Below are 27,133 nucleotides of genomic sequence, written 5' to 3'. Positions count from 1 at the left end.
TCTGGGGCTTTTTTCCCTATTCAAAAGCATAGTGTCGAGGCTAGTGTGTAATGTACTTCCAGTGCCAAAACACAATCTGAAAAAACAATTCTCAGAGGCACTTTAGATAAGCAGAAACAAGTGAACAACAATATATATAACAATGTATATATATCATCTACTAATTTCAAATATATGTGCAACTTCATAGTCCGTGTGCTGTGATCATTTCAAACCTACCTTCATACAACAGTTCCTTTAGATATCCTGTTGCGATATTTAGGTGTAGTGAAGTAATGCTGTGTTCACATCAGACGTGGAAGAAGCATCAAGCGTGAGTCATTTACATGTTAAATCAATGCAAAGATGCGAATAGACATCCTGCAGCACAATATGCGCGAATGAGGCGGCGCAAATGATGCGATTCGCGCAAATGAATCGGTGCGAGTTGAACATATCCAGTGTTTTGCGCAAATCGCTCGAGTTCGAAAATCTAAACTTCAGCAGACATTCGCGCCACATTAACCAATCAGGAGCTTGCTCTTTTAGGGGCATGATTATGATGTAGCGCTTGTTTTTGGTGTCCCGGGGGAAAATCCTCCTGCCGACACTGACAACAGTTCATCAAACTTGGCTCAGCTCAGTCAGAAGCACCGCTGAAAGCTTCCATCATCCAGGTAGTTTCTGGAAGAGTTGATGAACTCCTGAATGGATTTAGTTGACTCAGACACTGCTTCAAAGGAATCAACGCTGTTTTTCAGTCCTTTTAAAGCACATAAACACAGCTATTCTCTCAATAAAATCCATGTTAGCCATTTAGCAATGAAGCTACAGTCACCAGGCAGACAGAAGCCTCACCCATGATGCGAATCTGCGTCTATTGCTTAGTAAATTTGACGCGTGAATGAAGCGGATTTGACACGCGAATGAAGCAAGTAAACTTAAAATGTTCACGCATCTATTTACGCATGAATCTCACGATTTATCCATGCATACCGCGTCTGGTGTGAACACAGCATAAGTCTTAGAAACTTGATTCAGGCACTGCCTTCTTTCTGCCCAGTGAGTTTGTGCTGTATCGTGTGCGTTGTAAAGTGTTCTGAGAGCCCCTGTCCCCAGGCACGCTCTGTGGTTGGGCCACCGTTGTGCTGTTCCTGTGTAAAGATGCTGTTCTTCTTAAGCCTAGATCAGTTTTGCTTTGAATATTCGATGAGCTTTGTGAGCGTTTGATGTCTGAGGAACCACGACTCACCTTGCCATTCACCAGTTCACTTCCGTGCCTGCTACCATGGTTCATAGTACTGGCTTTACCTTCTGGATTTCTATTATGTGTCCCATTGGAGAGGGAAACTCCAGATGGGCTCTTCACCCCTGCATCAGCCTTTTTGACAGAATCATTATCCCGAGACTTCCGAAGGGAGTCCTTCTTCATAAAGCCACCTTTGAGAAAAGCGAAGACACTATCATGACGTTTAGTCTCCTGCCCTTTTCTATGCTTATCCTCTGATTGGTCACGTTTGTCACTTGACTCATCCTTCTGTGCTGTTTCCCAGCCATTTGGACCACTACAACTGGACTGGATCCCTGCACCAGAGCTCTTTCTGGACTGCGTTTGGTCCGGTTTGGATTTTCTGCTGCTCCGTCTGGTCAAGGTCCCTTCTTCTCTTGATCTACTGCTACTGGCAGGTTGTTGGTCCATTGCTTTCTCTGAGCTACTTTTTACTTGACCCTGTGGTATTTTCAGATATTCTGGAGGTCTGAGGCCATTGTGGCTGGAAGGTTTGGCTGTTTTTTTTGCATCGTCGTCTTTGTCTGAAGGTCGAGTCATTAGGGAAACAATGGGGTCTTTGGTACATCTCGGTCTCCTCCCAGACTCTAAATACTCCACCAGTTCTGCAGGAGACTGTTCAGAAGCTGGGGCAGGTTTGTGGCGGTCTTTATTTCCAAAGGACCATCGCAGTGGGAGCACTTTAGTCTTGGTGGGACTTCTCATGCTTACACTACGACCTTGAATTCCTCGCACAAAAGGTCTGCTTTCAAACCCACCTAAAGACACTGGCATAAACGCAAATATTCAGTACATGGTGGAAGACAATTGTCCACAACAACAAATGAAGAAGGAATTATTATGAAATCTATTTAAAAGATCATAAATTTTTTGTTACAATGACAAGAAAAAAAACTATTTGGTTAAACTGACCTCTTTCCTCTGCTGAGGGTTCATTTTTAAAGACTGGAGACTCTGGGGAGTCTGGGATGGAAGAAGGGCATGTTGTAGAAGACCGTGAAACCATACTTCCTCTTTTACTGTCACCATTCAAACGGATGAGCCAGTGGTCTGACATCGAGGAGCTGGTGGAACCTGCACAAGGAAACAATCAAGACTGTTTAGTGACTGATCCATGTTTCTAGACATAGGGAGAGAGCGTGCTGCCCCCTCACTGCCCCTTGATCTTTTGAAGTACTGTATTATAGCTTTAATGATCACAAAGTCACACATGCAGCATGCAGTGTCATCTTATCCAGCATTTAAGATAACCCAGTCACTCAAAAAAAAAAAAAGAAAAGAAAAGTTCTTTAGTTACATTTAGCAAGCCAGTGTGTCACCCTCCTTCATAATTGTATACAAAACTAATTTACCTCAATTGGTGATCACTTTATTAAGACAGTTATCTTTGACAGCCTTCACTGATGGAGTTCATTTAATTTATTATTCTAACCATAGCTTTCATTTAATTTATTATTCTAACCATAGCTTTCATACATTGGCAACAATAAGTTACCACAATTCTTCTGTTCATCGTTCATGTAAAAACACTGCATCAATATTTTCAAATCAAATCAATTCTAAAAAGAAAATGGAGTCAATGAGTATGGAACCCAAAAAATTCCTGAGATTAGAGGAATAAGGGGCCATTCACATATCGCACAAAATAGGGAGTGACGAACACTTTTTTGTTCTAGGCATGCTTACAGTGCAGTGAGTTGAAAACATCTAAACATTTCAGAATTATGGAAACTCACCATAAGTCATGTGACAAGAAACAACCGATGAGCATGAGCCCAGCATGTTAACCAGGATGTGTGTGTGTGTGTGTGTGTGTGTGTGTGTGTGTGTGTGTGTATATATATATATATATATATATATATATATATATATATATATATATATATATATATATATATATATATATATATATATATATATATATATATATATATATATATATATATATATATTTTTTTTTTTTTTTTTTTTTTCAAACACCATTTTAAGGACAAAATTATTAGCCCCTTTAAGCAAATTTTTTTCTAGATAGTCTAGAGAACAAACCAACGTTATACAATAACTTGCCTAATCACCCTAGACTGCCTAGGTAACCTAATTAACCTAGTTAAGCTTTTAAATGTCATATATATATATATATATATATATATATATATATATATATATATATATATATATATATATATATATATATATATATGCGTGTGTGTGTGCAATGGAGAGAAGATTTTTTTCAACACATTTTTAAACATATTCGTTTTAATAACTCCTTTCAAATAACTGATTTATTTTATCTTTGTCATGATGACAGTAAGTAATATTTGACTAGATATTTTTAAAGACACTTTAATACAGCTTAAAGTGACATTTAAAGGCTTAACTAGGTTAATTAGGTTAACTAGGCAGGTTAGGGTAATTAGGCAAGTTATTGTATAATCATGGTTTGTTCTGTAGACTACCGAAAAAAAATATGTAGCTTAAAGGCTCATAATTTTGACCTTAAAAAAAAATATAAAAAAAAGTGTGTGTGTGTGTGTGTGTGTGTGTGTGTGTGTGTGTGTGTGTGCGTGTGTGTGTGCGTGTGTGTGTGTGTGTGTATAAAGCTGCTTTATGATATATCTATATAGAAATTTCTAACTTCCTTACAATTCCTAATTTTCTTAAAATTAATAATTCTGTTGTTTGAAATGTTGCTAGTGTTTGAAATGAATTTCATTTGAAATGAAATGTTTCATTGGTGCAGTACTATAAGCTTTAACACAGAACATATGACACCTTATACATACTTTCTAACAACTTTATTCCAACAGCTTTTATTTATTCCATTCTTTTTCCGCTGAATATTTTTGAAAACAAATATAATATTGTCATATACAACATACATTCATTTTCTTTTCGGCTTAGTCCCTTTATTAATCCGGGGTCGCCCCAGCGGAATGAACCGCCAACTCATCCAGCATTTGTTTAACGCAGCGGATGCCCTTCCAGCCGCAACCCATCACTGGGAAACACATACACACATTCATACACTACGGACAATTTAGCCTACCCAATTCACCTGTACGGCATGTCTTTGGACTGTGGGGGAAACCGGAGCACCTGGAGGAAACCCACGCGAACGCAGGGAGAACATGCAAACTCCACACAGAAACGCCAACTGAGCCGAGGCTCGAACCAACAACCTTCTTGCTGTGAGACAACAGCACTACCTACTGCACCACTGCTTCGCCTACAATACACAGTATACAATAAATATTATTATATTATTATAAATAATTAAAAACAAATAAATAACACGTCTAACAGATCACGATGCATCAGAATAATGTAGCTAACACTGTTTACTACACCTGTCTTACTTGCCTTTGAGCTATCATATCTGAACTGTCTCCACTGTCTCCCAACTACTCTTTTTCAAATTTCCAATCTGCATCATTGTCATGGTCACTAAATAATATCTTATGCTCACTTTCATCTGCAGAAAGAGCCAGTTCTGTCCTTTTCTTCTTTGCCTTGCCATGGAATATGGTGGTGCTCACTTATGTACTGTTCCATGTATTCATATCTAATCAAGTAACATTGCCATTAAAATGTGATTTCATCCATAATGCAAATGAAATTAACATACGACTAATCAACATTATATTACTAGCATCATTGTTGTTATTGTTACAACTTAAAAGATCACAGCTGACCTTGCTAGCTCACTAACCTATTCCATTTGGCAACTCATAAATTTGATAAATTTACAAAAATCTTATTTAATAAAAACTGTTTGAGTGATGAATTTGTCATCATAACTTAACAGAGATGATGTCTCAGATTTCTTTGTGGATGTCACACGAGTTGATCCTTTGTTTTTATCAATGCTTTTGTTTGCATTCAGCAACTACTCACGTTAGATAAGCTAACTGGATTACATGTGACTTAACCAAAGCACATCTTAGGCTAAACTAAGGTTTTCTCTTTCCAACAAAAAAATGTGAACGATTGTTTGTCTTAAAGAGACAGCAGCAGAGAAATGAACATAAAGAGCATATTGCCAAAGGGTTAAAGATTCTAATAGTTTTAAAGTTTTTGTCCTCTCACGACTAGCTAAATGTCATAACTAAATGTCATAATGTCATGATCGGACCATGTGTATCACATTGTTGTAGCCTATTATTCTGCTTGTTAAAAATTTATTGTTGCATATAAAGGTTGTAAAAATAGATTTTTATTTCTGCATTTAACCCTCTACCACATGATATTTATTTTCACTTTCCTGCCACTGTTTCTTTAAGACCAACATTCTAATTTTTTGTTGAAAAGGGAAGACCTTAGTTTAGCCAGTGATGTGCTTTGGTTAAGTCACATGACACGCAGTGTTTTTCTGTAGCATGATTTCTGACAAACTGGCGTTTATTGTGAGTAGCTGCTGAATGCAAATGAAAACGTCAATAAAAACTCATGTCAACTCATGTCAGATCCACAAATAAAAATCTGAGACATCACCTCCAGTAAGTTATGATGACATGTTCGCAACTCAAAAAAGTTTATCAATATATTTTTTTGTATCAATCAAATGTACGTGTTGCCAAATGACAACACTGTGCAATAGTGGAATGTGCAGTATTGCAATAGGTTAGCAAGCTAGCAAGGTCAGCTGTAATCTTTTAAGTGTTAACAATAACAACATGAATGCTAGTAATGTATTGTTGACTAGTCATATGTTAATGGCATTTACATTATGAATAAAATCTCATTTTAATGGCGATACATTTGATTACATATAAATACAGTGAACAGTATATAGTGAGCCATGTTCTATGGTAAGTGAAAGAAGAAGAGGACAGAACTGGCTCTTCCTGCAGATGAAAGTGAGGATGAGATGGATTTTAGTAACCATGAGAATGATGCAGACTGGACATTTGATAAAAGCAGTGATGGAGATGGTTCAAGTAAGTTTGCTCAGAGGCAGATAATACAGACCTAGTATAGTATATAGTATAATATATACTGTAAACATGGTTAGCTAGTAGTTATATTATTCGGATGCATCTGGATATATTAGACTTGTTTTTATTTGTAATAATATTTACTGGAGAAAATATGTATACTTGTTGTATGTTGCATACATAATAATAAAATATTAGGTTTGTTTTCATAATATTCAGCAAAAATAATGGAATAAATAAAAGCTGTTGGAATATCAGTTGTTGGAAAGTATGTAAAAGGTATCATTTATAAGTTCTGTGTTAAAGCTTATACTGTAATACTGCAACACAAATTCAATCAAAACAAATAACAAGATTATTAATTATACGGAAAATTCTACATTTGAAATTTCTAAGTTAGATCCACTATTGGACGTTATTACCATATGGCAACATATTATAAAGTACCTTAAAAAAATTCTCCAATTCTCCAATCAGTGTGTGCAGTGCATTTTTGGCCTCAATGTGTTATGCTGCCATGCTGTGGGGGGTTTGTTCTCTTTCTTTCCCAATCCTGAGGTTACACACCTGTTGGTACAGTAATTACTGTACATGGCTGGGGCATGCAGCAGTGGAGGATAGAAAGAGACTGTGCCAAACACTACCTGGCTGAGGCTGCTTGCAATTGATTCTCCTGCCCCAGACAATCTATTGCGCTACCACAGTTGAAATATTTCTTGACATATTTGTTAAAAACTTGCCTTTAATTGCCATCTATCATTTCAACTTTCTACTTTTTACTATTTTTGGTTTAGCTTTATGAGAGCAATAGGTAGTTGGATGCCAGTTTTTGTTTGCAACATTTTATTCTCCTGTGTTTGGCTAGAGAGGGAGTAAGGTATGATAGTTTTTATTTATTTTTTATTTTTTGAGAGAGAGAGTTTCAAAAGTTGCTTCTGTAATCTGTTAGATGTTTTGTTTGCTGTTTTGTTATTTATTATTTATTGATCTTTAAATGAATGAACTTTTTTTGCACATTGCACTAGGTGTGAGTAATTGTTGGAGTGCTTGGACAGGAGAAAGGTGGTGATTGCTGGCTGCACTTAGCTTTTGTATTTTATTATTCATTTCAATCAATTTCTTTTCTCATAATTGGCCTCTGATTTTTTTTTTCTTGGGATAAATTATTGTTATTTTTTAATTCTCTCATTTGTGTTCTTTTGTTGCATGTTTTCCTGGTCCTGTAGAGGAGGCATATAACAGTATTAAGCAGAAAGTCATTTGTCACTGTTGAGTGGAAATCTCTGTCTGAAACCACTACTGTTCAGGGAAGTTTACAGGCAATAGAAAGATGTCAGTATACTTATATTTTACCCAAATCAAGTTCCAAAAGAAGTTACTAGGTTTTTCAATAGTAAATATTGGAGATCCGTCAAACCAGCTTCATATGAGGTGATATTTGCAAAGCATTTAGTTCCCGTCAAATTACAAGTTGCACTGTTTATTGTAGCAGTTTATTGTGACACTTGTCTCTCTTTCACTTTAAAAGATGTCATTATCAAAATAAAAGATTGTTTTACAGACTAACAGATTAGATTAATGCTGGATTTTCTCACTGCTTCAATACGGTAAATAATCTATCAGTCTTCGTTCATTTCATTTTCCTTTGGCTTAGTCTTTTTATTCATCAGGAGTTGCCACAGAGGAATGAGCCCTTCCAGTTCCAACCCAGTACTGGGAAACATCCATACACACTCATACTCTACAGCCAATTTAGTTTATTCAATTCAATACCACATGTTTTTGGACTGTGGGGGAAATCCACGCGAACACTGGGAGAACATACGAACTCCACACAAAAATGCCAACTGGCCCAGCCAGGAGTTTCTTGCTCTGAGGTGACAGTGTTAATCACAGAGCCACTATGTCGCCCACATTAGCCTTCATTTGCATAGATTTTTTTGAGTATTAATGTAAATTAAAAAAAACAAAAAAGACTAAACTAAAGCAGATAGTTCTGATCATTTTTGAATGTGTGTGTCTGTCTGTGCACACACACTCAAAAATGCTGGGTTCTTGTAAAGTAACGTTGAGTTCAACATTGGACAAACCAAGCAATGAGTACATTTTTTACAATTAAATTTAAATACATGTTTAATCCAATGATTGTCGAAGTAAATATGCCATAAAATGCAAATAGAGCTAATTGATTATGTGCACAAATCAGTATATTGATTAGCCACTTTACTTTAACGCTGTTAAATAGAAAACATCAAATATCCACAGCAATAATACCAAATTGCAGTTTATCAGTAGGTAAGATGTGTTTGTTACTATAGCAACCGCCCCAGCACATTAAGTTTGCACAAGCCTCAAAGCTCGCTTGTGACTGGCCTGTAAAGCGCATTCATATTGCAATAATAAAAAAATAATAATAATAATAAAAAAAAATCTACGGATTTGCTTTCTACCTAACATTGATCCATTCAAATAAACAAAAGGTCATCCTGCCGCCATTTAAAATGTGGCCACAAAAGCTCATTCACTCACCTCTGACCGAGCTGTTGGCAGACCAGGGTGGGATGACATTTCTCCTCTGGTAGAACAGGATATAAGCCCCTCGTGTGCACAGTTCCTCCTCTGGCACAATCTCCACACTGCTGTCATCATAACTGTACCAGTGGCCGTCCACAGAGTTCCTGCAATAGGCTATTTTGCACAGATCCAGTCAACTGAGTAGTCTGTTGACTCGCTGTTGATTTAAACTTTGTTCATTAGGTGAGTAAATTAAAAGCATTGGATGCAGCTCAGATTGCACTGAACCAGGTCTGCATCCAAACTCCTCTTAATATTTTAGGAAGGGATCCCTAGGTAGCTAAAATGTGTAAGTTCATCTGGCTTTTTTTTAAAAAAACCAGGTTTGTTTAGGTACAGTGATTTCACTGTGATCAATGGAAATTTTACTGAAATTACTTATTTTCAGAAAAAAATGCTTAACTATCATATTCCTATACATCCAATGATATGTATAGCAATACTGCACTCACTTGTGCTGTAAACACCAGGAACTAAATCACTCAGTCAATGTGTTCAGTTGTACAGCAACACAATCTAACAGCAATTGGAAACATTTTGTCACTAATTTATATAATTTTGTATAATCTCACTTATGTATTTTAGAACAATTCAAGCGTTCACACTTAGCTGATGATTGATAATAAAGCATGTTTGACATGCTGTCCTAGAAGAGAGCCCTGAGCTCAGAAGGTCCTTGAGCCCGGGGTTCCCTCCTGTTTTATCAGGAGAGAGGAGATTCTGAGCTCAGGTAGGTTACGAGAGCTCCCCCGAATTCGTTTGCTCAGCCTATTCCTTAATTATTAGGGGTTGCCACGGTGGAATGAACCGCCAATTATACCAGCATATGGTACAGTTTGGTTTATTCAATTCACTTATACGACATGTCTTTGGACTGTGGGAGGAAACTGGAGTACCTGGGGGAAACCCACGCAAACACAGGGAGAACATGTCAACCCACACACATACACCAACTGGCCCAGCCAGGACTCGAACCAGCGACATTCTTTATGTGAGGCAACAGTCCTAGCCACTGAGCTGCCTTGCTGCCTTTTCCTGGATTAAGCTGCGGTCTCAGCTTAATTGTATGGTGCTACGAAATGTATGGCGCTACGAAAAGGTGCAGGATTAAACAAGATGATTAGACATTTAAAAAAGCGAGCGATTGGTCCATATTTTAAATTTCTGTCTAGAGAGGTCATGTTTTGATCCTCGATTGGTCCCATGCAGTCAAGTGATGCGATTTCACAGGTCAGAGCTCACCAAGCTTTGACTTTGCAATGCAGAGAACTGCGAAACTTGTCGCACGTGCTTGCGTTTCCGGTCTGATGCATATGAATGGAAGCCTATGGGAAGAAAAGTCCAGCGTGACCGCAGCTTAAGTCTAGGAAAGAAGGGGAGGAGTAGTGGTGAATTGGGGGAGTCTTCAAGGCGAAGATGACTAAGGTAAGGAAATCTCGATATTTTTGTGACTTTGGATTCGTCTGATTATTAAATCATATTAGCTCATGCGGGACCAGCCGTGGTCAATCATAAGCATGTGATCCTTTCGAAATTAGTTTATAAATAAACTTCACTTTGCTCATTGGCAAATAATGGTTGGATTTAGGGGTGGGCTATGATGCCACACCTTTTAAAAATTACATTTTCACACAAACGAAATGGTATGCATTAGACATTTTCTTACAATTTGTAAATTAGTTATGTTTCCTTAGCAGATTAGACTATAAATTAATAGTAAAAATATATCTGTGCTAGACATTTTCTGAGCCTCTCATTCATACCTTAATTCCTTTGTAAGAAATTTGATGGTAAATTATGTACTTGCCAAAAAAATAATCATCACGTTTAACATTACAGCTCAACAATTAAAAGCTGGCAGGTTACATGTTCCACTACAGACAGAATGTCTACAGCGGACCATCAAAATAAAGTGGCACCATTTGCAATTTGTAAAATGCCTTGTTCAACAAAGCAAAGACTAAAAAAAACCCACAAATTTTTATCTGAAATGCATGTGTAAATGTTTCTGGGACTTGACAAATTAGCGAGAGGGTTTTAATAGTTTTACATGGCTCAAGGCCAAACATCGACTATAGTACCAAAAACATAAAACCTAAAGAGCAATGACAATAGAAAAAAGCTTTTAAATAAAAACAGCCCCTGCTTCATACTGACCTGTGTAATGGCCTCCATGCATGCCTCCGTGGTGGTTGCAAACTCCATACAAGTCATAAAGAAAGTCAGTCTCTCCATGCTTCCAAGTTTCAGGCAAAGGGGCCAGATTCTTCATGCTTTGACTGCGTTTCACCACATGGGGGGTCATATCCAGAGCACTTACAGGAAAGCGGATGAGGGTGGAGAGTTTGTTTCGCCGTTTGCCCACCTGCCGAAAACGCTTCAGGTGTAGTATGAGGATGTCGGGCAGTGTCCATAAACTCATCTTCACCATTCCCTGCTGCATTTGCTTACAGTGGGGGCACTTCCATGCATCATCTGGTGCCAGCTGCAAGGGCAATAATAATAACATTAATACACTTGGTACATATTCATAATGTAATGCCAACTGATATTAGTTATTTTTTCTTTCTTTTTTTTTTTTTTTTTTGCTGCATCTGCTTTTCACATTTAACTGGTCGGAATATACTGATGCACTTTCCACAGCTATTTATACTATTTCTCCAGAAACAGGTTATATAAAATGCGCTGCGTTTCCAAAACTGTCCAATGCATATGAATACTGGTTGCTAAACATCTTATAATCTTGTTGCATCATTTCACATGTTCATATTTGCGCACTCAATGAAGATCTGCTATAAGGAGAAAGATATATTGATGCCAGAACTAAACTACAATAATGTGAACATGTTCATGTTTTCCAGGGACAGTGTCAGTTTTTGTTCCCTTGTCCCAAATGGAGCTCTTATAATAAAAAAAAAAAATCAATTTGTTGGTCCCCATTTTTTAAACTCACAGATAATAAGCGAGTTGTCAATGCTATTTTGACTAAGGGAATTACAGTTTTTCTTGATTGCTTTGATGCAGCCGTCAACTGAAACTCCACATTTTCAAAACTGTTAACACACAGGTCTAAACAGCGGCACTCATGGTCAAAATGACACATTTTGCTTGCAAAACGCACATACCGTGTCAAAACATTTAAAATATGCAACAAAAGCTAGTTTTACCTTCAAACAACACAACTTGCAAACAAGTATATGAGCTCTTTCAATTAATCATTAAACAATGGACAACAAAATACAAAATACAGAACTCGGTGTGAATCAGTGCACCATTGCTTGCCATTGTAGCCTATTGCCAATGCCATGTGTTGTCTTTCTATTTGGGCTGTCAAATTGGCCTTACTGCAAAGAATTGGATCCAGAATAAGAAATGCTTTGATTAAATTTATATTGAATTCATGACATTTTTCAAACTGTGGCTGAAAACTGAAATAAAAAAAATAAAATAAATAAATAAACAGACAAAAGTAATAAAATACTGTAAATATTAGAGTAAAACATGTGTAAACCAATATACAGTCAAATCTATTGGGAGTATAGGACATAGCCACTATTGACCTCCTCCATCCATGCTGGCACAGAACAACACAGACCTTCCACCATTTTTAATGTTTGCAGACTGATTGCTAATTGAAGATTTGTGTGAAGGAGTGTCAAAACAGTGCTTCAGTAATTAATTTTAATCTTGGTAGTTTCTAATGGTTAGGAATAGATGGTTTCTGTTTGGTTACCATAGCTAAAACAATGGCGTTTGGACTGCTTGAATGACATCCGTGTTAACTGTTTTGAAAAATGTTGGGGAAAATGTGTCAATCCAATGAGAAAGGGTTTACACATTTGCAAGACCTGTCTTCTGCTCTGCTGGGATAATGATAATTAAAATGAAGTGGAACCTAGTTTCTTTAACCAGGTCAAAGCAAACAAGAAAAATTGTAATAATGTCCTGTTGAACACTCAGAGGCTCAAAAGTTATGTAACGTTATTGTCACATTAGTTAGTTATTATTACGACCCCCCACACGATCCTAATCCAGCATCTCTACGATTCAGGATTCAGATTTTCAAGTTCAGGAGAGGCATAAAGGAGGTGGCAAAAGTCTTGTTTTAAACATTGTTTTATATACGTTGCTCAGCAACATGAACACCTCCTAATAGTGTCAAAAGTGTCACATACTGTATTTATAAGGTATAATTCCCAAAAAAATGTAATTTCTGTCTTAATGTAATGATGTATTCATGGCCGCGAAATCAGACATGAGCTGACGCACTGTTTGTTTACTACCGAGAGGATGCGAGCACGCAAATGATGTGTACTTTAGTAAACAGATGTTGCATAGGCTGTGAATAACAGGTAATAGAGTTGTAAATAACATTCAGCTTGTTGCACAGAGCAATCGCCTGGGAGCCGCAAGGGATGATTTGCATGTATGTTTTTTCCTTTAAAGTGACGGCAGCCATGACATGAGTGCACTAGGTAGTGAAAGTGAAACCAAAACCGCACACATCATTTACATGATCACATCGCATTTTAGTTATGATTACGACAAGCATTTGATATGTTTTTTTTTTTTTCTTATAGAGAACACAAAGTCTTGTGCATGAAAATAAATGTTTACTGGGTCAGTATAACTGTATAATGTTGAATATAATGCAAGACGGAATCTGATAATAACAAATGTCTCATTTTACCAGTGAAAAAAATGGTCTAATAATGTTGACAATGACAAATGACAAGCATATGTCTCAAAAAAAAAATTCAACTTCAGAATTATGAATAGTCGTATTCTGATGTCATCACTTTTATTGGCGTTAATGACCAGGACAAATTTAAAGTCTGAGTCACCATTCCAAGTCTGTACAAAAATTAGCATTTTAACCAACAGTAGACCTACACATACAGGCCAATATTATTATTGCTGTTTTACCATATGTTTGAGAAATAACAATAATAATGGCCTACTCATATTAACCTTTATTGTACATCTACAGAATTGTGAAAAAAAAAACATGATCTTGATTTTAAGCAAAAAAAAAAAAAAAAAAAAAAAAAAAATTGTGATTCTCATTTTAGCCAGAATCGTGCAGCCCTAACACACTCATACACTTCGGCCGATTTAGTTTATTTAATTCACCTATAGCGCATGTCTTTGGACTTGTGGGGGAAACTGGAGCACCTGAGAGGAAACCCAAGCCAAGACGGGAAGAACATGCAAACGTCACACAGAAATTCCATATGTATATAAAACCTTACATTTATGCGATGGACGTATTCCCATTATTTTGAACACATTGAGGAAAAGTAAAGGGAATTGTCTCAATAGAGAGTGATTGTACTTAAGTAATTAGACAAAAAGTACAAAAGTAGCAAACACATTGCTTTAAACTTTCATTAATCTGTATATGTGGCATGTGTAGCTTTGGAGTTAGAAAGTTAGGGCAGAGCATACCATTATCCTAAATTAATATTTTTTGATGTGTTTTTAAAAGTAAATGAAGGTTATACAGTCTGCTAACTGCAGAGCTCTTTAATAAAAATAAAAAAGTAACGTAAAAGTAACGTAACACATTATTTACCATAAATAAGTAATGCAAGTAGTTACTTTTTTGGGGTGTAGCTCAATATTTTAATTCATTACTTTTAAAAGTAACTTTCCCCAACACTGATCATAAGAATAATCATGACACAATTGTAATGGCCTCATGCGAGTAATGTTTCCGACATATTTATGACATGTTATATTGTCTTGGCAATGTTAAGTTGTCATAACGACCAGGGATGCACAATCGGCGGCCATATCGTTATCGGCCGATAAATGCTATTTTTAAGGTTATCGTTATCAGGTCTGATGTCATAATTAGGCCGATATCTTTAAGCCGATAAATTACGCAATTGTAAAGAACTGCCTGCCTCACACATGCGTTAGCGGAACTGGTTCAGACTTGTCCAGTGCACTGTAACGGAGCTTCCCTCACATTGTTCAAGTCCTTTCCTTGTGTGGTATTGCTGGGCGTCAATAACTCAGTAAGTAACCATGTTCCTTATCATTATAGATATGTTTGATAAAGTGTCATTGTGTATTTTGGTTTAAATCGCCTCAGGAAAAATGTTACATGCTTAAACATAAATGCAGCGAGAACAGAAGAACAAATCTGACTCGCTTCGTCACACAGAGCCTTCAGTTAGTTTCAAACTCACAGCGGTTTAATAATAAACCTTTCATCGATCATTTTTCTAGCAATTGACAGCAAGAACGAACATAAGCGTTGTCTGATTGACAAGCAACAGCTACATGTGTTAAAAAGAATCTAAAACGCCAACTAGGATGAATTTATGCTGCGTTTTCTAAAGTAATATCTGTATTTAGCTTTTCGCATGTGCGGTGGCTCTGAACTGTCAAAACACCTCTTAAAACACCTTTTTCGGACATTACATATTTCTACATGTGTACATTACTGTAACACGTTTTATTCAAGAATTTGAGTTGGTTTCAGTTCTTATAGTTCTATCATTTTCATTTTACTTAAAATATATTTATTAAACTTGTTTGTTAAGTCTGATTTTGTTATTAAAGCTATTATTTTTATACAACAGTTAAGTTGCATGTTAAATTGCTATGTGAAGAAAAGGAAATATTTTAGTTTTGGCATGTATATAGGTCTATTTAATCACCTATATAAGTCATGATTATAGGTCTATATAATCACCATGCAATTTTGAAATTATAGGTTTTTGCTTTGAGCAGGCCAATTAGTTCATTAGAGCAGTTCAAACTTTTATGAAGTTTTTAAAATAAAATCAGTTGATCACTGTACAAAAATATAACATTTTGAAATATTAACAATTATCGGCTATAGTATATCGGCTATCGGAGTCCAAATCTTAAGAGTTATCTGTTATCGATATCGGCGCATCACTAATAAGGACATCTCAAAAGATAACATCTTTGCATTTAAAATGACATAACTAAGGGAACAGTTGACACACCATAATCACACATAATCTCCTGATTATAAAGGTGTCATAACAGTCTTATGAACACCCCTTTAAGTAAAGTGTTTTTAAATTAAATTGAATTTAGCTCCCTAAACTGTAATATCATCTGGCTGTGCAAAACTTTCCCAAGGTCTTATATGTAATGGCTAAATAAATGCAAGACACTATAAATGATTTTTTCATGTCCATCTATTGATAGTCATAACAGCATATCTTTGTCTAATAGAAAGTGTGGTATTAAATACCTTGAGAGCATATTCCTGAAAAGCGATCAGGAGAACAATACAAGCAAAGTGATGCAGGTCTATGAGAGAGAGAGGGATGGATGCATGCTGTGATTTGCACTAGAGGTATTTTTACTGCACTGTATATCGCTGCATGTGATATACTCTCTCTTGCTCTAACTGTGCTCTTTCCCGTTTGCTCATTTTATCTTTTGCCCCCTTGATTTCCAGGATATTGTATGTCATTTGCAGGCATCAAGTGAGCTGCTGTGCACATACGAGAGACTCCCGTAGCTTCCGAGAGAGGTGGAATGTCTGACATGAGCAGTGGTGGAAAGAGTACTGAAAAATCACTCAATTAAAAGTACAATTACTTGCTCAAAAATGTAGTGCAAATAGAGTAAAAGTATCAGTTGTAAATATTACTCAAAGTATGAGTAAAAAGTAGACATTTTAAAAGTACTCAAGAGTAGTGACTAGTAAGTATTACGCTGTGAAAAGCTGATGCGTTTACATGCAGTTTGTTCAGGGATGTGTAAACGTAACATTCTGTAGTGCATTTAGTGATCTCTCTTTATTCGTTCATTTGTTCCAACCTTCCTTCCATTGTTTGTTTGTTCTGTCCTTCCTTCATTCGTTTGTTTGTTCCTTCCTTCCTTCATTCATTTGTTCTTTCATACATTCGCTCATTTTTGTTCCATTCTTCATTAAGTCCTTTGTTCATTCATTCATTCATTCATTCACTCCTTTCATTCCTTCCTTCCTTAGTTTGTTCAGTCCTTCCTTGAATCTTTCCTTCATTCAGTTGGTCCTTTCTTCGTTCCTCCCTTCATTTGTTCACTCATTCATTTGTTCGTTCATGTTTTTGTTCCATCATAGGTCCTTTGTTCAGTCATTCATTCTTTCCTTCCTTCCTTAGTTTGTTCAGTCCTTCCTTGAATCCTTAATTCAGTCATTTGGTCCTGCCTTCATTAGTTTGGTCCCTCCTTCTTTCGGTCCTTCTTTCCATTCCTTGTACGGTCCTTATTTCATTCAGCCCTTTCCTTCCATTCGTCATCTGTTCCATTTAGTGATTGTTTTAGGCTGTTTGGTGATTTCAGTCATCATACAGTCGATAAACAGTCTATAAAAGTCTCTGAGTCATTGCGTGTACAGATTTCGGAGATCTTCTTGGACACTTTTAATGCTTCCAAAAGGTTTGCTGCATTTATAAAACGCTTATGTCTTCAGGTTGTTCAGTATGACGTGATTTACTTTCTATGTGCGATTTGATTGGACAGGAACCACAGGACTGATTTTTGTACTTGGCCAATCACCATAGACAAGAAAGAAATAAAGTAGTGACTGCAGGTTGAAGGAAAGTAGTGGAGTAAAAGTACTGATACAGCACTAAAAATGTACTGAGGGGAAAATAAAAGTACACATTTTTAAAAGTACTTAGTGAATTACAATTCCTGATAAAAACTACCGGATTACAGTAATTGGAGTATTTGTAATTACTTTCTTTACACCACTGGACAAGAGCATGTTCTTTGTGACAGCACATCTGGTTTGGTTTGTTTAGTCATCTGGTTAATGCTGCATACATTATTCAGTCAGGCTTCACCAGGGTACAGATGACAGTGTTCTGTCCTAAATTAATTGCGTTAACAAAGCATGGCAGCGTTTGCTTTAATTGAATGGAACCTGCCAAGTGTGAACACATCCTAATGCATTAGTAATGTATGTCATAGAAAATCAGTTAGTTTACTTAATTAATTACTCCAATACTCTAATTGAAATAACATATCAAATAACATAAATAGCATTTGCATAACATTTAAATAAGCTGTGTTTTTTTTCTGAGGGTTGGTCAAATTGCAGAAAGAATGATTTGATTCTTCACGGTTAACAAATTGGCGTCATTATCTGAACCTGCTTTGTCTCAGTGTGGTGCGGTAGAACATTTACATCCAGAAATACACTGCTGTGACAGACTGGATTGAAGTGAACATGCAGAGAGGAAAACAACAACAACAACACAACATCTTAATATTTACAGATATTTAACAGGTTTTTGTAACATCAGAGTGTTTATTACAGAAAAAAGCTACAATTTAATTCCAGCTGGAAAGTTGCCATTCAACGCACATCATCGTAAAAACCCTTTTTGCCACCAGAACTGAAGTCCTTGTTTTGCTTCAGTAATGACTAAAGGTTTTTTTAGGATCGATAATCATTTTTGAAGCCAGTCATAATAAGGGAACTCACTGCTTCACGGGGTATGATTTATCAAGTGGTGCTTGTCAAGAATAGGCAGAGTGTGTATAGACAAGAATGAATTCAGAGTGTCTTTTCAAAGAGATTCAGAAGATGTTGGCCGTGAGAGACAAAGACGGTAGGAGGGAGACATTTGCTCCTCGAGTGGGTTTTAAATCAGCCTGAATAATCTTGAATATTCAATAGCGACCAGTCCTGCTAATCAAAATGACTACCGCCATGACGTGCAAGTACAGATCCCGCAGAGAACATTTTCTACTGAATTTACTGAACAAACACCAACATTTTCTTTTCAACATTTGCTCTCCACAAATAATTCTGTTCAGATTATTTGGATCGGGAAATAGTGCATATTATATTTTGCATCTTTTTCTTTGCTTATGAAATGATATAAAACACAGCATGCTCTCCGTATATCAAATAATTAACTGAGAAAATAATTCACCTCAATTACATACAGTATATGAACTCAAAGGCTCCTAATATCCTAACAACATAAGTGATTCAAATTCTGAAGATCCTAAATGCATAAATGGTCTGTCAGAATATGGAATTATATAATTGGTTGGCTCTTGTGTTTAATTGTAGAGCTCTCCACATCACAAGAGAATTCAAAGTAATCACTGTTTTCAAGTTTTTTTTTTAGTCCACATTATTAGGAGCTGATTTAAGTTCTTTCTTTTCATCAAAACTCATTTCATACTTAAACATTTTCCTCTGAGACAGTAAACAGATGATGTGGGCAACAGGCCATGTCTGTGTTTGCAGTGGCACTAAATTCATAAGCCTAGAATAGAACATGAAACATCACATCTTCGATAATAAAAAATAATAATAATGTTGTCTGACTTTTTTCAGCTCCGGTTAAAAAGAATTTCACTAAGTCATACTAATGACATATTAAAATAATATCTGAAAACCTTTTAGTGGTGCATTTAGATAACAACAGTTTCACAAGGTCATTTAAAAAAAACTTTTAATTTTTTTTTTTTTACTTAATATTAGCAAATTTGTGAAAACATGTCATGTGTATATATTTCAAAATATGTGTTCAATCTATGTGTATATGTGGGTACTTGACAAAAACATCAATGGCAGACTAATTGTGTTTGTGTGTAAAAGAATGTGCTGACATTTTACACTAAGGTTGTATTATATTTATGTATTTACTAACAAGCATGAACAAATAATGAACAAAACATAAATTACAGTATTTAGCCACCTTGGTTAATAATTAATGGAAATTAAAAGTTGTTCATTGTTAGTTCGTGTTAACTCACAGTGTATTAACTAATGTTACAAGCAAATTGGATTATAACAATGTATTAGAGAATAGTGAACTATAATAAACAAATGCTGAACAATTATTGTTCTTAGTTCGCGTTAGTAAATGCATCAACTAATATAACCTTATTGTTATGTATAGCCACTACTTACGTAGCCACTAAAGGGACGTGGACATGAGTAAAGTTGCATCCCCCACAAAACTTTTGCTTTCCCTTGGAAAGATGTTTGCTTTCCCCCTTAAAACATTTGCATTCTTTTGCAAAATATGTTGTCTTTCACAAACACTTCTTGTTTGCTTAACTAAGTATGAATGGAGTGTACTAAGTATGAAGAGAAATGGATTAAAAACTCTATGAAATGCTCCATAATGAACGAACAGAGCTCTAATCCAGCGCAAGGTGTAAATTGAAGTGGAAGAGTTTGTTTTTTTGAAAATACTTTAATAATACATCACAGTATTTTTACCCGCCCAAAATGATATAAACACTTTGAATACTATTGTTACTGTTGATGCAATTATATTTTGCTGCACTTGAAAATAGTCCTCAGCACAAGACGTACACTTGCACTACCAGTTAGAATCTAAATAATATCATTGTCAGTGTTGGGGTAATGCATTACAATAACACAAATTACGTAATAATATTACCTTTCTCAGAAACCAGTAGAGTAATGCATTACTTTAAAAAAATGTAAGTAATAAAATTTGAGTTACTTTTTTTTTTATGTAACGTAAGTTGATTTTTAGTTTAATTAATTGGCTTTTAAAATATAATTTGCTGAATTAAAATTAATGTTGAATCCCGCACTCAAAAAAAAAAAATTCTCTCTGCAGAAACCAACAAAAAACCAAGATGGCAGAGCCTGACATTTCTGCGCTAAAAGTATTCTTAGTTTTCTTAATGCATGGAAGAAAAGTTAAAGGGGATTGTCTCAATGCTCACTTCACTGATAAGACAAAAAGTACAAAAGCATCAAACACAAACTGTAGCTTTAAACTTTCATTAACCTGAATATACGGCATGTAGAGCTCTGGGCTCAGGAAGTTCTCAGAAGATAACATTATCCTAAATTATTATTATTTGAGGTAAATAAAGGTTATACAGTGTGTTGTTAAGAAGAAGAAACATAAGAAAAAGTAACTCAAAAGTAACGTATTACCTTTCCATAAAAAGTAACTAAGTAATGCAACTAGTTACTTTTTTGGGGAGTAACTGAATATTGTAATGCATTACATACAAAAGTAACTTTTCCCAACACTGATCATTGTGTTAACTGCAGTCATGATACATCAGCAAAGCTCCTTGATTATTACGCCAGAATGAGAGTACAGCCATATCGGCCTAGAAAATATCAACCTTTTATCTTAGTACACAATGTAACAACAGAAGAGTCAAGCTTTAAATTGGAAAATGACCAAAAATATTTGAGCAGGATGCTAATGGTCTAATTTGATTCAATTAACTATGCTTAGCTAAGCTAAAATCTCTCCCATCAGACCTGGATATTGGCTGTATGGATTCAAAAGTGATAAAACGGTTTAAATATGCCTTGTAAAATGAGACTATTTTCAAAAAAAGTAGAGCTTTCCTTCAACTGACCGGATCATTATCCCAGGAGTCCCCTTTAATTTTTTTGAGCAGTGTATATTTTTGATCAAAGAAATGCAGCCTTTGTGAGCATAGATACATAAACAGGGAAAGTAACTGGATGAAAGAATACCTGCTCCTCTTTGGTGTAGAGCTGAAAACAGTCATCCAGTGTGCAGCTGTGCTGTTGTACATGATTCTGCTGCTGGATTCTCACACTCTCTGCATCTTCAATCACCTCCTCTTGGATATTGCCAAAGAGGCTGAAACAGATATGAATTGTAAATTTCAAATTATATTTCACTCTTACTAATACTAGGGCATTTGGCTCTTACTGCGATCTTAAATTAAATGAATGTCTAAAAAATTAGAACATTTTATGTTGCTGCATGTATCTCACCCCTCTTTAATTTTGTTGTCCCATTCAATTACGAGCTTCACATGCAGAGGACCACCTGGACCACATAACTTCAGGGCTCTAGAAGAGAAAAAAATCAATTCAAATGTGAGTTTGGAATTTATCCACCAGGGGGCAGAAAATAATCAGTGTTGTGAATTCAGAGAAGCATTGCACAGTAAGACAACCTCCCTGCTGAACGAAAATACAGTGACATTCCTTATTGAATTATTTCCTGTAGGAAATTAAGGGGTGTGGTTAGTTAATAGTTAATTAGTCATTAAGTAGATAATTAGTCATTTGATAACTAGCAATTAGCCCATAACTCTTTATAGTTTAGTTTATAGTTTTGTTAATATGTTGTCGGAGGCAATCTGAACAATGAACCAACTATATATATATATATATATATATATATATATTTTTTTTTTTAATGATTATTTTTTTCTTCTGGAGAAAGTCTTGTTTCATTTAGGCTAGAATAAAAGCAGTTTTAAATTTTTTATGAACCATTTTAAGGTCAAAATTATTTGCCCCTTTAAGCAATATTTTTTTTGATAGTCTACAGAATAAACCATCAATATACAATAATTTGCCTAATTACCCTAACTTGCCTAGTTAACCTAATTAACATAGTTAAGCCTTTAAATGTCATATAGAAGTGTCTTGAAAAATATCTAGTCAAATATTTATTGTCATCATGGCAAAGATAAAATAAATCAGTTATTAGAGCTGAATTATTAAAACTATTATGTTTAGAAATGTAAAAAAAAAAAATCTTCTCTCCGCTAAACAGAAATTGGGGAAAAAATAAACAGGGGAGCTAATAATTCCGACTTGAACTGTATGTATGTATGTATGTATGTATGTATGTATGTATGTATGTATGTATGTATGTATATATATATATATATATATATATATATATATATATATATATATATATATATATATATATATCAATCACTGTATTGCTTTGTGTTTGCATTGTAGTCTACAATCTCACATAAGTTCTAAATCTCTATAGTCAAAAATGTATTTATTTATTGCCATCGTTTTAGTTATAGATTTACTGTGCAGATGTTCAGAATTTAAACAACAAACAAATTATGACAATTAATTTTGTTATTTACAATTTTGTTTTGCTGTATATACATGTAAAACATTATATGAATCAAAGTATCTTAAAATAGGTTTGCAATACTACCATGTAATGTTAACTGTAAATATCTTACTGGTCCCAGAGTTTTAATACTGAAGTAAATTATAATTTAAACAACAATATATATTTCTCTATAACTTAATTGAAGGCTTTTTTTTTTGCATTTGATTGTACAATAAAATAAAGAAACAACTGAGATTGGACTAGAATGATCATATGCAATTGGAGCATGACCAGACTCAGCTATGATTTATCATCACAAATCAAGACAGCACAAAAGAAAAGAGAAAAGAAGAAACAGTGATTCAGAACAATGGTCAGTTCATTTATCCTTTAAACCTGAGTTTCTAATAATAGTTTCTTTTCATCACTCATGTTAATTAAAGGTAGAATCCATCTGTAGGTCTTGCTATCATTACAGGTATCCAGACTGAAAAAATAATCACTCAAATATGGCCTATGAACACATAACAATAATCACCTGGCTAAATAACTGCAAAAGAAAAAAACAGCATTCAGAGCTTCATCCCTCACAATTCACCCTGTGCAATTCTGCAAACAATCGATCAAATATGACAGAGGGAGAAGCTGCGGCAGAAAGCAGTGCAGGGTAATTTGAAGATGTGACTGGAGCATGGCTGAGTTTTTCTGAGAGCCGGGCTAAAGCCAGATTAATTCTGACACACAGTCCGTCTGCGTTAATTGCAATTGTTTCTGAGAGGATTTAAAAGCAGGGAACAATAATTCAGAGACGTGAGGGGAATTCAGTTGGATTCATCAACTCTGGCCTGTTGAGAGGAAAGCTCAGACACAGACATACAGTACTGTGCGAAAGGTTTAGGCCACCAAATCTGATAGTGTCTTAAGACTTGTGCACAGTACTGTGTATATTTGTATATGATTTTCAGTATCTTACGTTTTCTGTATGCATTTAGAGGCCTAAAGAATTGGTCCATGGAAGCAACAGAAGGGAACAGCTGTATGTGAGCATTTTGATTTGTTTTAGTTGTTTTCAGCAGCATGTTTAGTTTTACTGTGCTTACCATTGTTTACCAATTGACCATGTGTCAGTCAGTGGTGTAAAGTAACAAATTACAAATACTCAAATTACTGTAATTACCAAGTAGGATGTACTTTTACTTTACATTGAGTACATTTTAGTGCAGTATCTGTACTTTTACTCCATTACTTTCCTTCAACCTGCAGTCACTACTTTATTTTTTCCTATTTATGGGGATTTAAAAAAAAATCAGTCCTGTGATTCCTGCCCAATCAAATCACACTTCATCACTTCATCAAAACTACAAGTCATGGGCTATTTATAAATGCAGTGTTTAAAACTGTTTGGAAGCATTAAAAGTGTCCAAGATGATGTCCAAATCTTTACAAACAAAAATCTAGAGTCTGTTTAGACTGCATGTTACTGATGAAAAGATGATGGATGTTTATTGTAGCATGCCATGCTTTTGCCAAGAACGATGCAATCCTGGATTAACATGTTGTGTTGATCCTATTACATAGTTTTTGTTCGAAAATGTAATCCTTACCTAATCCCTACCCCTAACCCAACCCTAACTGTAAACTTTTCCCAAAATCAGAGGGGAATATTAGTTGGATAACACTCATGTAGAAGTGCATAAACCTAACCATAAGCCTGAACTTAACATAAACGGTAAACATATCCCTTAATTCTGATTGGCTGATTCGAATGTTGTTCCAGGATCAACATAGATGTTAATCCAGGAACATGTCCTTTACTTGGTGAAATCAGGTTGTCGGTTTAACTGTATGATGACCGAAATGGCCTTAAACAATAACTAAATGCACTACAGAATGTTACGTTTACACACACATTCCCAAATTACATGTAAATGCATCAGCTTTTTACAGCATAATAGTCACTACTCTTGAGTACTTTTAAAAGGTCTGCTTTTTACTCATTCTCTGAGTAATATTTACAACAGATACTTTTACTCTATTTGCAAGTAATGGTACTTTTACTCGAGTATGATTTTTCAGTACTCTTTCCACTACTGCTCAAAGTGTCATTTGATCTTATGTCACACTGCATGTTCTTGTGCCACATTGGGTGCATTTAAGCTGTTAAATTTAAATAGCAAGGCATGTCCTGCTGAATGATGAATCAACTAGCCTGAAGCTACTAAAATGTGTTCACTGTACAGTATATGCGTCAGCAGTCGCATCAGCCGTTATAAAGCCCTCCTCAGTGAGAAGCGAGGAGCTTTAAGAAAAGTGACTTAACCTGTGAAACTCTAGCAAGCATGGACCATACAAAAGTATCATTTTGTTTATTTATTTATACTTTCTTGCAATTTTTCTGAGGTTTTTGTGTTTTGTTCCAATATAAGTTTGTTTCGTTACCCCCACTGTTACTAACAGTTACTACAACCAGCAAACCATGTGCCTCACTCAGTAGGCAATGCAGTCTTAATAATTTGTGCAATTTTGCCTTATCCAACAATTTGCATTCTTTTAAAATTGAACTTTCGGTCTGCTGTTAACAAAGCAGACTTCATTTCAGCTTTCAGTACCAATTCTAATCTCAGTTCTCTGGCCCTGACTGAGACTTGGATTAAACCACAGGACATGGCTACACCTACAGCCCTATCCACTAATAACTAACGTCTCTGACCACTGGAAACTTAATCATGTATCACAACAGTTCTATCATGTTTACCCACCCAATAAAATCATTTATCATTCTCCAGGACAACTATAAAGCTTTTTGGAGATGTTAAATATCCTGCTTTCAACCTTCATTGAGGATTCCGTCACCACCTACGCTCACTCATACCCCCCCAAATGTCTGCTTTAATTGAAAAGTCACTTCCTCCCACCAGTGACGTTTCATTAGTTGACACTAACCGTGCTACTGAAACACTGTGCTTTACCCTGTCATTCTGCTTAGACACAATCTCCCCCTCTGACATCCAGGCCAGCTTATGCCACCCAAATGTAGATTGTTCAACCTTTTTCACTAATAAAACAGCACCTACAGATGGGCACACCGTAGCAAATACGCATTCGCTCCTTTAAGAGGCAGAACTGTCAAAACTTATCCTCTTCAGTCACCCTACTGTCAACTGGACCCTGTTCCATCTCAATTTCTTCAAGCTATCTCGACTTCTGTTGAACCTGTGCATACCAACTTAATTAACACATTCAATCACTGTGGCTCATTTTGTGCTGCATTACATCAGGCTCAGATAACTCTTAACACTACTTAAGAAACTAATCACAAATCCAGTTCTCATAAACAATTATACACCAAAATCACTCCTACCATTCATTTCAAAACACTGGAACATTTTGTTTCAAATTAATCTCTGGCTCACTTTCCAAGAACAACCTTCTGGAAACTAACCAGTCTGGATTTAAAAGTGATACTCCACTGAGACTGCCCTGCTCTCAGGTATAGAATCCCAGAGACTCGCAAGATCAGCATCCAAATCCTCAGTCCCCATCTTGCTAGATTTTGCTGCTTTTGACCAGGTTAACCACCAAATTCTCCCAGCAACCCCTTGAAGACAATCAGCATCTTATGTACCACGCTACAGTGGTTCACTTTTTACCTCCCAGGTAGATCATTCAAGTTTTCTTGTATGGGGTGAATTGTAAAAGCTGCACCATCTTGCTACTGGGGTGCCTCGGGGCTCTGTTCTTGGACTTCTTCTTTTCTCCATTTACATGCCATGGCTTTTCATAGCACTGCTATGCTGATAACACCTAACTCTACCTTTCATTTCAGTCTGATGATCAGACATTGCTGCTGGATATCAGCATGTCTGACAGATATTTCCAGCTAGATGAAGCACCATTATCTCAAAAACAGAACTGTTTATATATATATATATATATTTTTTTTTTTTTTTTTTTTTTTTTTTTTAGCATTTCAGTCCCAACAATTCAGTCAATTCCGCCAACAAAAACACAGGCCCAAACCAGGACAGAGCTGCACCATGTTTCACTTTCATGTCTTAACCAATTCAACTAAAAACAATGGTCACACTTTATTTTGACAGTGTTTGTTGAATTTAAGTTGCATTGCATCTTCATGCCAACTAATTCTCATTAGATTCTCGTAAAGAGTAGGGGTGAATCGCCAGTGTCCTGGCCAAATTCCTTCATCGGCTCTTACGATCTCGGCTTCCCAATCATCCCCATCCACCGAATTGGCTGTATCACTGCCTCTCCACTTCACCAATAGCTGGTGTGTGGTGAGCGCACTGGCGCCGTTGTCCTGTGGCTGCCGTTGCATCATCCAAGTGGATGCTGCACACTGGTGGTGGTGTGGAGAGACCCCCCTCATGATTGTGAAGTGCTTTGGGTGTATGACCATACATGACAGATGCACTATATAAATCCACATTACTTACTTACTTACTTACTTACTTACTTACTTACTTACTTACTTACTTACT

At 35.9% G+C, this 27,133-nt stretch overlaps 1 protein-coding gene across 1 annotated transcript in view; it reads right to left on the bottom strand.

Moving 5' to 3' along the window:
* Positions 1-426: 426 nt before the first annotated feature.
* The window catches only part of usp43a (ubiquitin specific peptidase 43a), a 157,792-nt gene continuing 131,085 nt past the window's right edge, over positions 427-27,133 (bottom strand). Inside the window, exons 10-15 of the mRNA XM_056459833.1 lie at positions 21,533-21,610; positions 21,266-21,395; positions 10,936-11,263; positions 8,734-8,892; positions 2,180-2,341; positions 427-2,034 (exon numbers count right to left, since the gene is read on the bottom strand). Coding sequence (XP_056315808.1) covers positions 1,004-2,034; positions 2,180-2,341; positions 8,734-8,892; positions 10,936-11,263; positions 21,266-21,395; positions 21,533-21,610 — 1,888 coding nt within the window. The 3' untranslated portion in view covers positions 427-1,003. The remainder of the gene's footprint in view (positions 2,035-2,179; positions 2,342-8,733; positions 8,893-10,935; positions 11,264-21,265; positions 21,396-21,532; positions 21,611-27,133) is intronic.

This window comes from Danio aesculapii, chromosome 6, assembly GCF_903798145.1.
Source record: "Danio aesculapii chromosome 6, fDanAes4.1, whole genome shotgun sequence".
Classification (NCBI taxonomy): domain Eukaryota; kingdom Metazoa; phylum Chordata; class Actinopteri; order Cypriniformes; family Danionidae; genus Danio; species Danio aesculapii.
This window is presented reverse-complemented; position numbering and strand designations above follow the sequence as displayed.